Below are 16,532 nucleotides of genomic sequence, written 5' to 3'. Positions count from 1 at the left end.
TTTAGTAACTATATTACCACTGTTATGCATTCACACATTCAAAACTCTATATTCACAGGTCCTATACTCCATATTCACAACGTGAGAACTCCACATTCACACATTATAGGGCTACAAGTTGCTAGAACTTCTTAACTCTATTACAGATTCACACATGCATAACTGTACATTCACGATTTCTATACTCCATATTCACAATTCGAAACCTCCACATTCACACATTTTTGGGCAACTCTACATTCACACAATCACAAGTCTACATTCACGATTTCTATACTCTACATTCACACTTTGAAACCTCTACATTCACACATTTTTGGACAACTCTATATTCAGTAATATGTTTACTAATTTAAAAAAAAAAAAAGACAAAACGACGTAGTTTTGGACCCAGGTCCACAACATAATTTGCGGTAGTAGGCGGTGAGTGTATTCCTACAACTCGTTATACCATGGACTAGATTCATATTTCATTGTTTTCAAAAAAAAAAAATTCCATATTTCATTGTGAATCCTGATCCAAAAATTATGTATATACAATTAACACTTTTTTATTTGCAATTAACAATTTATATACTTGTAAACAAATTAAAAGCACATAACATGGTAATTACATATACGATAACTAGATAAATTGTTAACTGCAGATACATAAGATGTTGGTCAACATGTTATATGTGTATGTGCAGTTAACATATTTTGTACTTGCAGTTAACAGTTCATGCAATGAGTCTGTAATTATCATGTTAAGTGTCTGTAATTACTATGTGATGTGTCTTCAATTTGTTTACAGGTACAAAAACGATTAACCACAGGTACAGAGTGTGTCAATTGCAGTACAAAATCTGAAGATTATTTTTGAATCAGAATCCACAATGCATGGTAAACCCTGATACATTGTATAATTTACCGTATTCCTAGTTGTCTTAGTTGGTATGCGAATAGGTCGAGTACTGGTAGAGGTATCAAATGGATGTGTTCTTGTCTAGGTCCATCTATTTGATTAGCCAAACCTGGTCCAATATCTATGGGCCGGGCTCGAACTAATAGCACGGTCTATACTAGAGTTCTATATTTCTATTATATGTCCTTTTAAATTCTACTACATCACTTTTACTTCATGATGTAGCAAATATTGATAGTATATTTTTATCATATGAATCCCAAAAAAGTGTGACATCAAAAATTTGTGAGAAGGAATAAAAGTTGAGAGTAAGAAATGAAAGTTGTTCTAGTATTTTCTGTTTATACTATGAACTTGGGATAGACCATCATTTTTACCTCACACTAAGCCAGGTTGGTGGCACTTGAAATTTATCTTCAATATAAAGATTTATTATAATTTCAAAACATTTTAAAAGATTTCTTCTACTTTTTTTTTAATATTTATTTATATAGTTAATTAACTATAATAAAAAAAATGTTAATAAATTATTTTTAATCCACAAGACAACATCAGAACGCAATGGTTTCTAGCTTCCTCTGTTGGGGACAGAATTATAAATTTTCTTCAGGGGCTATCTGCTTAACTAAAATTGTAAATATCATGAATTAAACATATATAAATTATTGTACCTGTATGTTAGTTTTTTTTTAGTGCTATTGACTCTGTTACAACATAGTATCTGTTCATAGCTACTTTCTCAACCAAATGAAACACATAGAGTCAATATCACCTGTACTGAGGCTCAAACTCACCCTTCCCATGTGGGGTATAACCGGGTGCCACTACACTACAAGGTCTTTGGCTGGTGTATGTTAGTTAGTTTGCTGATTATTAGCTCTTGTGATGCTTGCATCACAACTATGTTGAGGCCAGGTCTACCAATTAGTATTGTCACTTTCTCATTTATAGCTCGTGAATAGTAATATTCAATTATTGTATGTACTATTTATCTATTTATGTGGTGTAGGTTACGTTAGTATATGATTCACAAAAATAATCAAATAAATGAAATAATTGAATAAGGTAAGCAGGGTGGTTGGGAATTGGTAACATTATTGGACAATTGTTATATCGTGGACCAAGGTCCACGGTACACGGTAAAACCTGATCCAATACACAGAATTTAAAATTATAGTGTACAGAATTCATGTTTATAATACACATACACATAAACACGATATAATGAACATGAATTCTGTGCATTATGAACATGAATTATATGTATTATGTTAAGTATTTAATTCATTTTAATTATACTGTGTTTATGTATATATATGTATTATGAACATGAATTCTATACATTATAAGTCAAATTCTGTGTATTGGATCAGGATCATTATGAATATGAATTCTGTATATTATAAAGTTAAATTCTGTGTATTAGACCAGGATCCATAGTGCTACCCGCGTCCATAATATAAATTGTCATTATTTGAGCTGAAGGCCTATATATAAGACTCCAATCATCACCTGAGTTTCTCATCACAACTAAAAATATTCATCACTACTCTCTTTGGTATAAGATGGGCCTGAAAGGCAAGCTGCTTGGGCAGGTAGAGATCAGCTTTCATGGAGATTTATATCATGAAATCCTTAAAGAAAGACCACATCATCTTCCCTCCATGTGCTCAGCTATTCATGAAGTTGAAGGCCAATGGGGAACTGTGGGCTCTAGTGGCTCTACCGTCATCTTCAAATTTACCCATGGTAGACACTCCTCTTTTCTTTCCTCCTCACTTTTATATCAAAATGTTATGTGACAATTTTTGTAATTAATGTTTGACAGATGGGAAAACCAAAACCGCTGAGGATGTTATTGAGGCGATAGATGATGAGAAAAAAATGGTGAAATTCAGAGTGGTTGGTGGTGATGTCTTGGAATCTTATAAGAACTTTACCGTAACATGTGAAGTTGATAGCAATGGCGATGACAACTTTGTGACATGGACTCTCGAGTATGAGAAGCTGAAAGAGGAAATTCCGGAGCCACTCTCCTATTTGGAGTTTCTTTTTAATATGACCAAAGATATGGACGATCACCACGCCAAGCTAAATCCATGAAGAAGAAATTAAATGGATGATGCTTTGTAATGTATCAATGCCTCGATCTATACTCGTAGTGTGTTACTTAAAATAAATTAAAGCAATAAGGTTTTCTACCATATTTAATACTTCTTATTACCTTCATGTGTAATAGGAGTTCAAATTTTTATTGTTTAGTTTTATATTTAATTTCCTGAATTTATATTATCAATATATAGATTGTAGTTTAATTTACTTATTTGCACTCTATATTGTTGAAAGTTGAATGTTGTCATTCTATATAGTGTTGTTACTTATACTTTAAAGATTGATTTATTTTCAAAAATGTCACCTCCGTTTTTTCTATTGATCTTGATCCGTTAGCTCTTTCGCTCTTTCTAAATATACAACTCTAATTGATTCTTAGTTCTCTCCTAGCTAGGTAACAGTTTTCGCAAGAGTGCACCGCCGCGCGCGCCCACACATATATAAAACAAAGCTTTCCGTTCGAAGTGTGGACAAATAAAAACAAAAATAAAGAACTTAACAAATAAAAATATTATTTTCCAAAAAAAAAACAAATAAAAATATTAAAGTGTAGTACACACTACTTATATATTATAATTCGTTCATAGCTCATTTACATACCAGACTTGCTTATATTAATGTTTATTGCCCATAATACACAAGAAGATAATCGGAAGTATTAAATATTATAAAATACCACATTATTTTATTTATGAACTGCAAGGAAATAATTCTTTACTTATTTTACAACGTAACACACACTTTGAAGTTTGAATATAGAGGCACTAATACGATACATCACAAAGCATCCATTATTTAATATATTATTAATATATAATTATAATTACGACTCATATTCATGGGTTCACCTTGGCAAGGTGATCCACCGTTTCTTTGGTCAGTGTAAACAAATATTCCATAAAGGTGAGTGGCTCAGGAATCTCCTCTTTGAGCTTTTCATACACAACAGTCCAAGTCACAAAGTTGTCATCTCCATTGGTTTCAACTTCACATGTTATGATGAAACTCTTAAAAGATTTCAAGATGTCACCTTTTACCACTCTGTATTTCACCATTTTCTTCTCATCATCTATAGTGTCCATAAAACTCTCCCCGATTTCAGTTTTCTCACCTATACGCCAAGCATTAATTAGAATATCCATGTGTTAACAAAAAGGTCACATAACATTTTGAGGGCTTGTTTACTAACTGGAAATTTTCTCCAGTTTTCTGGAAATTTGAAAAACTGAAAAACAGAAAACAGAAAACATGTTTACTAGCACAGTTTTCCATTTTGAAAATAGAAAATAATTTTTCAATTTTCTAGAAAACTGAAACACTAAAAAAAACTGTTTTCTAAATGAAAAACATAATCAACTATCATCTATTATACTATATGTCACTATAACCACATTCTCACCATTATCTACTTACATATTTATTCATTACTATGATTACATTTATTATACATCATTCACATTTATTTGGTTATGCTTAAAATTATACATCATTCACATTATCAAAATTAAAAATTGAAATCTATACCACGTTTTATATATATTTGGATTGAACTCAATTGATTATTGGTTCGAATATTTTTAATTATGTTATATCGGATACAAGTTTGGTCCATATATTAGATATCGAAATTTCACATATATTACTATATTAGATTTCAAAATAATATACATGTCATTCAAATGAATATATCCAAACATATTTTAAATATTAGCTCAAAAAATATTAATATTATCTAAACTAAATTTTATGTGAACTTAATAAGTTATTGGTTCATAACTTCATATATATTTTTATTTATGCTATATACAGATATAAATTTGGTTCGGATATCAAATTTAATTTTTTTTTACATATATTGGACTTAAAAGTAAAAAATATATTTATTCTATTTAAACCAAATATATTTTAAAATATTTTAAATATAAGGTCTAAAAATCACAGGAAATTAAACTTATTGTTAATTTTATAACGTTAATCTAAAAAAATAAATTTGAAAAAATAAGTGTTAGTAAACAAATTGTCTAAACATAAAACAGAGAATGAAAACTGGAAAAATTAGAAAACAGAAAACAGACAACAGTTTTCTGTTAGTAAACATGCCCTAAGGGAGGAAATGATAGAAATTAAAACAAGATTTTGAGGTGGAGTGACCTCAACTAAGATAGCTGAGAATACAAACTTGTAATCACAATATCACAAATTCAAATTTCCTTTTTGTAATCCTTTGCCGACTAGGATTACAAGACGATGTTTATTCAATGTACACTATCGTACCTTGGGTATATTTAAAGATGGTGGTACAGCCTTGAGTTCCCCATTGGCCATCGACTGCAAGAACAACTGAGGTCATGGAAGGCAGATGATGGGGTCTGGCTCCAAGGATTTCATGAAATAAATCTCCATTAATACTGATCTCTATCTGCCCAAGTAGCTTCCCTTTTAGGCCCATATTATACCAAACACTCAAAGAGATCAGAGTATGTATGTAGTGATGATTCGATTCTTAGTTGTGAGAAAATCAGCTCATCCTTGTAGTCTTATATAGGCCTGCCAAAACCAGTCTCCTTATTTATTTTAATTAGTGTATGTAGGCCACCAAGTAAAAGCAGAAACTTAATGGGAAACACAATTACATATATTCAATGCTTATTAGATGGACCATTATCAGGTGGCATTATATGTATGTATTTGTGTTCGAATAATCAATAATGAGGTTTTTAATTTATTTACTCTTGTTTATAACATATATACTGAGCTTTTAGTTCAATTTTAATTTATTTGAAATCCTTAAAGAAAGACCACATCATCTTCCCTCCATGTGCTCAGCTATTCATGCAGTTGAAGGTCAATGTAGACACCTCACACTCTTGTTTTCTTCCCTCCCTTTTATATCAAAATGTATGTGATAAATTTCGTAACACCATGCCAAGCTGAACCCATGAACATGAAATTAAATGGATGCTTAATTTGTAATGTATCAATGCCTCTGTACTCGTAGTATGTTACTTAAAATAAAGTAATAAGGTACTCTACCATATTTAATACTTCTTATTACCTTCATGTGTAATAGGAGTTAAATTTGTATGGTTTAGCTTTATATTTAATTTTCTGAATTTGTATTAACAACTAATACTATGTAGTTTTACTTACTTGCGCTCTATATTGTTAAAAGTTGTATGATGCCATTCTATATAGTGTCGTTACTTACACTTTGATTTATTTACAAAAAGTGTCACATAAGTTTTTTCTATTGCTCTTGATCCGTTAGCTCTTTCGCTCTTTCTAAATATACAACTCTAATTAGTTTTTAGTTACGTTCTCTCCTAGCTAGGTAACAATTTTCGTAGGAGTGCACCGCCGCCCATATATATGTGTATATATATATATATATATATATATATATAACAAAGCTTTCCCTGTGAAGTGTGGACAAATACTAGCCATCGATTTAGTAAATCGAATGGTTAGAAAATAAAAATAAAACAAGTACATAAGAGGAAAAATGGGTGGAGTTAATTTAAATCAAAAAGTAATTTAGAGAGAAAAGTTAGGACAATAACCTTGTGGTCTAGTGACACAAAGTAACTCTCTCATATAGGAAGTTATAGGTTCGAGCTTTAGTGGGGACAGTATTGTCATAGGTAGCCTAGTGGCACGAAATGATTATCTCAAATGGAAAATCATAGGTTTGAATTTTAGTTGGGGACAATATTAACTATTTGTACTTCAATAGGATAATAGGGATCATTTGATATATTTTAAAGATTACGCAATATGTAAAAAAAAAAAAAAGGGATAAGGGTCAAATAGACCCTCAAACTATAATCAATTGTGCAATTAGGCCCTTGAACAATAAAAAGCTTCAATTAGGGCCCCGAACTTGTTATTTTGGGGCAAATAGACCCTTTAACCTATTTGTGACCTATAATTGCAGGTCACCAAAAATTCCGGCCAACTCCGGCGATCGTCCGGCAAACAACACAAAACCATCCACCACCGGCGACCTCACGGTCGCCGGTGGAGTCCGGCAGCGGAGATGGTGACCAAGTTGGTCACCATCTCCGTCTACTGGAGATGGCGACCAACTGGTCGCCATCTCCGTCACTGGGGATGGCGACCAGTTGGTGGCCATCTCCACGGTCGCCGGTGGTGGATGGTTTTGTGTTGTTTGCCGGAACTTCGCCGGACGATCGCCGGAGTTGGCCGGAATTTTTGGTGACCTGCAATTATAGGTCACAAATAGGTTAAAGGGTCTATTTGCCTCAAAATAACAAGTTCGAGGGCCTAATTGAAGCTTTTTATTGTTCGAGGGCCTAATTGCACAATTGATTATAGTTTGAGGGTCTATTTGACCCTTATCCCAAAAAAAAATCACCAAATTTTGTCACTATTTGAGATAGCAATATAAGTATATTGGTTTTTAATGTCTGTACATAGTGCCGCTATTAGTAACTTACAGGACAGAAAGGATATTACTCCAACAATTTGGCATAATCCAAAAAACATTCGTCTGTATCTAGGACAGGATTCACAATATTTAATAAAAAAGAATTCGATAATTGGTTGGTGCAAGGACAAAATCTAACACCAACATCGTGCAAGATTTTCTTTAGACCCGACATTTTTCACGTTTGGCATGTTTAGTGTGAGTATGAATAGTTCATAAATTTGTAATCATGTTGTAATTTAAATTAGTTCATTTCACATCAAAAATTTTATTGATTAAAAATTACTTTCCCACAAGATCAAATATTACAATTTAGTCATAACCAAAGATTTAAAATTGTAACATGAGATAACTAAACTCATAATTTGGTTGAAAAAAAAAAAAAGAAACTCATTTTTTTTGGTGATTAAAAAAAAAAAAGAAAAAAAGAAACTCATAATTTGGTTTCAAACTTGCCTGGGTGACCTTCCATATTACCACACATCATAAAATATTTAGAAAAAAGTTGTACTCTCTGAGTACTAGGGGTGTGCAATGGTCAGTTTTCGTCGATTTTTGGTTAACAATTGAAGTAATTTTTTTAATTTTTTTTTTTGTTTACATATTTGAAACCGAGTGTTAACCTATTGAAAACTTAAAATAATTGACAAATTTTCAACTTCATAACCAATAACAGGCTGATAACCGATCATTGCACATCCTTATGTTTAAATGCTTATTGAATTTCTACCGACTACCATCAAGATAGTCTTAACCGACTGAAAAACTGAAATCTAAAAAATTTAGTCGATTCTATTATTGGTCAGTAGTGTTTTTCTGCTTACCCTTACCAAGTATGTTAAAGCATATTAGAATACTCTATTCTTTTTTTTTCTTTTGTTTTTTTTGAAAACCAAATACATATTATTGCATTAATTAAATAGAAGGTAAGATAGTCTACAAGAAAGTGAGGCGGAGTATTCCTGCATTCCTCACAACCTGACAAAGAAACGACCTCCCTTGCTAGTATGTGGGTGGCATGATTCGCAGATCGTCTAATAAACTAAAAATTACACCGTGCTATTTTCCTAATGTCTTCTACTATAGAACCAAGCGTTGAATTAAAAGGGACAGAGCTTAACGCATGAAAGACTACTTGACTCATCTCTACGTCGACTTCTTCCCAGTTTAAGTCCTTAATCCAGCTTAAAGCCTCTCAGACGCTCACTACCTCGGCTTCCTCAACCGTGTAAGTCGCCGTCCATGTTACTCGCTTAGCGGCAATAAACGTCCCTCGACTTCTGATTAAACATACTCTATTCTTATTGGGTCACACTTGTGTGAGACCGTCTCACGGATCCTTATTCGTGAGACAGGTCGGGTCGGGTCAAAGCACTATGCAAATGTCATACTTATATGTGCAAATATCATACTTATATGCTCAAATATAACACTAATCAAGAATACAATTTTTGTTACTTATTAGAGCAAAAGTAATACATTTTTCATAATAAGTAATGTTGACAAGTGTCCCTTACTTATAAGGGCAAATATAATACTTTTGTGGAAAAATGTAATACTTTTAAATCGAAATGTAAAAGTATTGTATTTTTCCTTAAAAGTATTACATTTACCCTTATAAGTAACAACAAATTTATTTCTGATTAGTATTACATTTGAGCATATAAGTATGACATTTGTGCATATAAGTGTTACCTTTGCATCTTGACCCGACTCGACTCGACCCGTCTCATGGTGAGACGGTCTCACACAAGTTTTTTTCTTATTAAGCTAATTTTATTTTTAGTCCTCGACTATTGTGTCAATACCATATTTTATTCTAGTCTTTCAAAATTGGCATATTCAATTTTATAGTTTTCATTTGTAGTCTTTCGTTTACATCCTATGATCTTACCGTTAATTATAAAGAAAAGTTATAATTAATCTTCTGGATGTCGGCCGGAGGGATACCTTTGGGAAGAACCCAAAAAAAATATGAACTAATTCAATTTTTATTTCTCAACTATTATATGAATTTTGCATTTAGTCCTAATATTATTTCAGAATTGCAATACCGTTTGCATCTAAATGAATTCATTATCAATTACAAGGATAAACAGTTTTAGACCAGGATATATATGTTTTATTCCTAGTCTTAAATTCAAATATGTTTAACAAATTTGAACAAGAACTGCAATTCTATCTCTAAACATGAATTTTAATTAAAAAAAATAATTCCGAGCTACTTTTGTTATAGTTCTTGAGATTATAATTAACCACAAATGCATTATATTCAAAATTGATGCACTTATTTATACAAAAAGCAACTGCATATATTTGCGCGCATTCAAGACCACAATGACTTGAGTATCCAATTCATTTTATCCCCTATTTTTGTTTTATTTTACTACAATTCAACATAAAAATTTATTTATTACAGATAAAAGGACAAGAAATCAACTTAGGCAAATTATACTGTGCACCACGGTGCACATAGCAATGTGCACCACGTTCCTAAACGACGTAGTTTTGAGCATTGTAAACTAATCGTCAGTTTTTTTTTGGAAATCACGTTTCTCGTTTCGGCCGGTCTCTGTATTTATGTTAATATTCTGTGTATTCCAGACAATCATTTTGTGTATTCTAGGCAACCGTTCTGTGTATTCTAGGCAACCGTTATGTGTATTCATGTTAGTAACACATGTTGTGATGTGTTTGTGCATTCGAATGTTTAGGAGGATGAGTTCTGTGTATTTTGTGTCAATATTCTGTGTATTCATGTTATTAACACAGGTTGTGATGTGTTTGTCCATTCGAATGTTAGGAGGATGAGTTCTGTGTATTTTGTGTCAATATTCTGTGTATTCTGGGCAAACATTCTGTGTATTCTAGGCAAACGTTCTGTGTATTCTATATAATGATTATGTGTATTATAGATAATGAATTCCCTAGAGTCATTCGCGTCCGCGTCCGCGTCCGCGTCCGCATCTACTAACATCTGTGTATTTTGTGTCAATATTCTGTGTATTTTGGGCAAACATTCTGTGTATTCTAGGCAAACGTTCTGTGTATTCTAGATAATAATTATGTGTATTATAGATAATGAATTCCCTGGAGTCATTCGCGTCCGCGTCCACTAACACCGAAACGACGTCGTTTTACGTACGTGGTGCAGGGTATAACGATTGTCTCTCGCAAATTTTACGGTGGACCGTGCGGTCCACAATGCATGGTGGTCCAAGCATCAAAACGGTGTAGTTTCCTCTAATGAAAAGAAACGGCACCCATTCCTCTCCGTTTCGCAAAAATTAAATCTGTGTGTATAGATAAATTGAAAGTACATAATATGTTAACTACCTGTGCATAATTTATTAACTGCAAGTACATAATATGTTAATTGTAGTAATTGCAACAAGTACATAATTTATTAATTGCAAGTACATAATATGTTAACTATAGGTACATAAACTGCTAATTATAGTAGATATATACTCCGTACTTTATTAACCGCTGGTACATAATTTAAATTTTGTTTTGGATCGGAGTATACAATGTAAGGTAAATCGTATGGTCCATGGTATAACAATTGTGTGCATAGAGTTTGGGCCAAGTCTGACATAACATCCATTATTATATTTGGGTTGGCCCATTAAGATGACATCTTTTTAAACTAGGTCAGCAACCTAGCTTAATGTAATGGAAGAATATTACTCCAACAAGTTTGTATAATCTATAAACATTCATCCCTATCTCAAATACCACTCTAGTTGTAATAGATCAAAGTTTTTATGCGTTTAACTAAAATAATATAAATGTGATGGATATATTAAGCATGGACTCAAGCTATGAAGCAATCTGATCTGAGCCGAAACGGACTAATATGAGAGAAGACGAATCGACGCGGATGAGACCGACCCGAAGTGGATGATGCCGACCTCGTCCATGGTGGCCCGACCCGATGTGAATGGGTCGGATCAGCCCAATGAAGTCAATCGGGACAAGTCATGCGACTCAGTCAAGCGGAATTGTAACCACTTGTCCTAAATAGGCAGCACCCGATTCGCATAGGCGATTGCCCGGAGCTATCTATAAAGGCCCTGTTTGGTAAATAATCAGCCTATCAGTCAATTTTGGCTTATTTAACCACTATTAGTTGTTTGGTTAATAAGCTTTTTGTAACTCCAAAATACTAAAATTCAAAAGGCTACTCAAAGCCGCCTTTTCAATTAGTTTTTTGAGAAAAGAAATTATACCAAACAGCTAATTTATCAAACAACTTTTTACAATCAGCCAATGTTATCAACTAATCATACCTTCTAACCCAAACATTCAACAACCATTTACCAAACAGGGCCTAAAACATTGCATTTGTATTCTTGAAACATCTCTTGTACTCTCATTGAGCAATTAATATAATTATAAGACCATTTGTCTCCTTCAAAAACTCTTGCCTTTATATTTTTTCATTCTTTATTCTTTAATTAATCTGATTAATTGGTTCGGATCACCCAGATTGATTTTCTCCATCAAAATGTTTTCAATAATGAATTGGTGCAATGATAGAATCAAACACCAATAGCATACAAGACTTTCCCATGGACTGAAAAGTTTCACATTTGGCGTATTTCACGTGTGGCCTGAAATATCTACACACATTAAATTGAAGAAATAAAATGTTTAGTTAAGGTGGAAATATCAAATATGGATTATTTGGTCATTAATATATACTTATCTATTACTTCCATTATATCGATTTAAAGCTGGGAAAATGTCAAATTTGATTCTTGATTGATTTATACCCATATTGATGATTCAGTCTCTCAGTTATAATTGCATCGACTTTTTTTATTCCTTAGCTATGAGTGAAGTGACTTGTTTAGTCCTGACATTAGATTTTCACCTCAACCTGACAAAAAACTCAAAACCCCCTCTATTATTGGAGTAGTAAAATAGAAAATTAACATCTTATTCTCCTTCGTATATTGAAACCACTTTCACCTTGTTATTTTCCACTCCCCAACCTAGCTTCTATTTCAAGATTTTTCAATTTCAAAAGTATTTCAATAACCCTTGTAGGTCTTGTTAGAAACCTGAGTCTCATATAAGGAACTTGAGACTTAGTACAAATAAGTGAACACTTGACCACCGACTTCAGGCATGTGAAATAACTATGGGTGTGTTTGGTTGGTGGGTTTAGACATAAGGAATGGGTATGGAAGTGATTGCATGTGTTTGGTTGATAGGTTTTGTGAATGCTACTATGAGTTTGGAATACCCCATTAATGAGAAAACTCATACCCTTATTAAATAATGGTTTCATCTCCCTTCCTTCTTTCTTCCCCAACTATTAATAATCATTCCCATTCCACCCAACTACCAAACATGCTAAATACTTTCACCAAAACCCATTACCATTACCAAGTATTTGATACCCATTCCGATTCCGATTCCCATGTGCGAACCAAACGCACCCTATATATCCTAAAAGTTTATGATTTCCCTTACTAAGCAATAAGGGTAATCAAAGTATCAAACCCCATAACTTTTGAGATACATACAAGCAGTCAAATTTCTTAAGTAGTTGCTTTTATGAACAATTTATTAAAGAGTAACTTGAGAATTTTAGTATATATGTAAAAATTATTTCGTAAACTCTAGTCAAGAATTATATATCCTAGAAACATATCAATATAAACTCGCAGCAAACATTTTTAATCTTTCTGTCAATGTTAATTAGGATTCTCAAAATCAAACAAATAATAGAAATAAGGTAAGAGGGGCCTAGGGTGTAGCAATGAAAGTAACATTTGAACTGAGAATGCCTATATAGAAGACTGGAATTATCAGCTGAGTTTCACACAACTAAGAATCAAGTCACTATTCTCTTTGGCAAAAGATGGGCCTAAGAGGCAAGGTAGTTGGGCAGGTAGAGATCAGTTTTCATGGAGATGTTTATTATGAAATCTATAGAGAGAGACCACATGATGTGCCCTCCATGTGTTCAGCTATTCATTCAATTGAAGGCCAGGGAGGAACCGTGGGCTCTACCATCACCTTGAAATTTACCCATGGTACTCAAAGCCACACTTTTGTTTTCTTTAATTTGCCCGCTCGCTACAAAAGTATCTAGTGTCGATTTTAAAGATTTCTAGGACAGACTAGAGCTGAAACTAGGTAAGGAGATAAATCAACTTAGGTTGTCAATAACTGACCGGCACCATTAGGATTCAAACTCGTGATCTTGTGGTTACAAGTTTAATTGGAGGCTGGGATACTCTTAGGGTAGATTACAAGTTCAAACTCGTGATCTTGTAATTCAAAATCAATCATTGCCATGTTGTATTTAGGGTAGATTATAATTTTTTTTGTCAGGCCACGAAGTGTTCTGAGCAGGCTCTGACTGTATGAGGTACCTTTAAACCCGTACTATACTCATGTAGGCGGCACCTTTAAACCCGTACTCAGACTAATCCCCGTTCGCACCAGGCCGACCTAATTGGCCAGATTGGTTTTTCCATACAAGATGGTGGCCATTTTGATTTTTCCATACAAGAGGGGGTTCGAACTCCCGACCTCTCTTAAGGGACAAAAGTGCACAGTCACTCACGCCAACCAAATTGGTCAGAGTAGATTATAATTGAAGCTAATCATTTGGCTTATACAGTACCGGTCTAATTTTGTTAATTAAATGAGTTATATTGAAAAATATTCATAATTAACAATTTAACGTATGCATATTATAATGTTTTGACAGATGGGAAGACCAAAATGGCAGAAGATGTTATTGAGGCCATAGATGATGAGAAGAAATTGGTAAAATTCAAAGTGGTCAAAGGTGACATCTTGGAGTCTTATAAGAGTTTCAGCCTAACATGTCAAGTTCATAGCAATGATGATGACCATTTTGTGACTTGGACTCTTGAGTATGAGAAGTTGAGTGAGGAGATTCCCGAGCCACTCTCTTATCTCCAAACTATCCTAGATATTACCAAAGAAATGGAGAATCATCATGCAAAGAAATAATAATCCTGGGAGGAAAGAAATTATAATCCTACTCTATAATAAAGTAGAAGATCGATTTTTTGTTATAAAAAATAATGATGATGATAACGGTTGGTACCTGGCATTTTCAGTTATTAAATGATTGTATATGACGCACGGTATAGCAAATATATGTCTTTCTACGTCTTTTTCAATTTGATTGATAAAGGTTTGTGTTGTGGTCTTGATGCATATGAATTATATCTAGTTTTAGAATAATTCTATGCATATTAGTGTGTACCATATATAACATATATGTACTGTTACGCATTATGAATGTCACATAAATAAATTGAACTATAATGCATAGTTAAATTATAACTAATAAGATTATAAATAGGGGTGGGGTAGGTCGGACCCCAAATAGGGCCTACAACTCAACCTAATTTTGACTTAGCTCAATTCGGCCATTTTAATATAAAGGACAGTAGTCTTGAATTTGGCAAATTTTAATGTGGACCACGATCCAACGCGGTATTTTTCCTTTTAATAAAAAGAAACGGCACCCGTTCCGCTTAATTGTTCTGTTTATATAACATATTCAGTTTCATTTTATATACATTATAGTTTAATTTCAGCACAACTAAAGATTTATTTTGTAACTACAGTTTCATTTGACATTATACATACAATAATCTTAGTACCAGTGAGACTTGTTAAATTTCATTTTATACACACTGTTGATTTTATCTCCCACGGAATGGTCGAATGGCAAGCCAGCATGGCAGCACCACCAGAAAATCGACTAAGCACTATCGAAAAACTAGAGTAACTTTTCAGCCCTCTTTGTATTACGAATTATTTTTGAGTACAATGAATTGCTTCCCTCTCTCTCGAGGCCTAGAACCCCTATTTATATAAGCTAGGAGGGATTTCTCCCTTAGGAAACTTCTAAACTACTTTAGGAACTCTTTCCTTATTACATTTTAGGCACTTTCCTAATCTATCTCGACCTTCCTTCCGCATCGATCTCCCGCTTTCCACCGACGAACTCTTTAGGAAACTTCCATAACCGCCTGTCTTGCACCGCCTTTCTTGTGCCGTCTCTCTTACCTCGACCCCCTCTAGGTTGGTCTGGTCTCACTCATCTTCTTCTTACTTCTTTAGCCCGACCTTTCCTCCATAGTAATTAATCGTTTTAATAGCAATGTTCAATCACTCTGAGTCTAAGATCTTCAGCTGCCTTGTCACTTTCTCAACGATTCCTCGACCGACCGACCGACCAATCGTTGGTCCGATTTATACCGTGCTATCGTACCCCTTTCTGAGTCTCAGGTGACTTTAAACCAACTAAATTTATTCACTTACTTATTTATGTTTTTTTGGCGATAATAGTTGAAATTAATTTAAGGTTATCCTACATTTTAGATTGAAAAAGGGTCGTGAGTTTTAAATGCAAGAGATTCCTGGTTAGTTCCTACTTGATTTTAAATTAATTTACGTATTTGAATTAGGGGTTGTTGTATCAGATACAGAGATCAAATACAAAAGATATGTAAAGAAATAGAATTAGGAATACAACAATTGGTTACACAGTTCAGAGTAAAATCGTACTACTGACTCTGTTACAATACAATATCTGTTCATAACTATTTTCTCAACCTACTTGAATACTCTCCAATTACACTGACTACTAACACCTGAACAAACGGAGGACCAAAATGATTAAATTTTTCAAAGTCGATGTAATTGGGCACAAAAAATTGTCAAGGACTAAATTAGTAATTTTACAATAGTCGAGGGACTATTTCAGTAATAAACTCATTTAGAAATTATTAATTGTTCATAGCTCATTTATATACCAGACTTGCTTGTATTAATGTTTATTGCCCATAATACACAAGAAGATAATAGGAAGTATTACATATTATAAAATACCACATTCTTTTATTTATGAACTTCAAGGAAATAATACTTATTTTACATAACACACATTGAATATAAATGCACTGATACGATACATCATATATATATATATATATATATATATATATATATATATATATATATATATATATATATATATATATATATATATATATATATATA

The 16,532-nt window shown here is 33.0% G+C and overlaps 3 protein-coding genes across 3 annotated transcripts; 2 read left to right on the top strand and 1 right to left on the bottom strand.

Annotated features, from left to right (window-relative positions):
- Positions 1-2,423: 2,423 nt before the first annotated feature.
- LOC116025900 (kirola-like) lies at positions 2,424-3,268 on the top strand. The gene is made up of 2 exons (XM_031267277.1): positions 2,424-2,653; positions 2,733-3,268. Exons 1-2 carry the CDS (start codon positions 2,470-2,472, stop codon positions 3,005-3,007), a joined length of 459 nt encoding a protein of 152 aa, XP_031123137.1. The 5' UTR covers positions 2,424-2,469; the 3' UTR covers positions 3,008-3,268.
- A 406-nt stretch (positions 3,269-3,674) lies between these two features.
- Positions 3,675-5,506, bottom strand: LOC116024022 (kirola-like). Its single transcript, XM_031264918.1, has 2 exons — positions 5,291-5,506; positions 3,675-4,127 (listed from the first exon to the last, which is right to left on the bottom strand). Exons 1-2 carry the CDS (start codon positions 5,463-5,465, stop codon positions 3,853-3,855), a joined length of 450 nt encoding a protein of 149 aa, XP_031120778.1. The 5' UTR covers positions 5,466-5,506; the 3' UTR covers positions 3,675-3,852.
- Positions 5,507-13,318: 7,812 nt separating this feature from the next.
- LOC116024475 (kirola-like) lies at positions 13,319-14,786 on the top strand. Its single transcript, XM_031265369.1, has 2 exons — positions 13,319-13,513; positions 14,197-14,786. The coding sequence occupies exons 1-2, from the start codon at positions 13,339-13,341 to the stop codon at positions 14,463-14,465; spliced, it is 444 nt and encodes a 147-aa protein (XP_031121229.1). The 5' UTR covers positions 13,319-13,338; the 3' UTR covers positions 14,466-14,786.
- The last annotated feature ends 1,746 nt before the right edge of the window (positions 14,787-16,532 follow it).

The sequence above is a fragment of the Ipomoea triloba genome, chromosome 7, assembly GCF_003576645.1.
Source record: "Ipomoea triloba cultivar NCNSP0323 chromosome 7, ASM357664v1".
Taxonomy (NCBI): domain Eukaryota; kingdom Viridiplantae; phylum Streptophyta; class Magnoliopsida; order Solanales; family Convolvulaceae; genus Ipomoea; species Ipomoea triloba.
This window is presented reverse-complemented; position numbering and strand designations above follow the sequence as displayed.

Coding starts and splice junctions, on each gene's coding strand:
- LOC116025900 (XM_031267277.1), top strand. CDS start 2,470: ATGGGCCTGAAAGGCAAGCTGCTTGGGCAGGTAGAGATCAGCTTTCAT. Junction 2,654..2,732: donor CATCTTCAAATTTACCCATG/GTAGACACTCCT, acceptor AATGTTTGACAG/ATGGGAAAACCAAAACCGCT.
- LOC116024022 (XM_031264918.1), bottom strand. CDS start 5,465: ATGGGCCTAAAAGGGAAGCTACTTGGGCAGATAGAGATCAGTATTAAT. Junction 4,128..5,290: donor CATCTTTAAATATACCCAAG/GTACGATAGTGT, acceptor CTTGGCGTATAG/GTGAGAAAACTGAAATCGGG.
- LOC116024475 (XM_031265369.1), top strand. CDS start 13,339: ATGGGCCTAAGAGGCAAGGTAGTTGGGCAGGTAGAGATCAGTTTTCAT. Junction 13,514..14,196: donor CACCTTGAAATTTACCCATG/GTACTCAAAGCC, acceptor ATGTTTTGACAG/ATGGGAAGACCAAAATGGCA.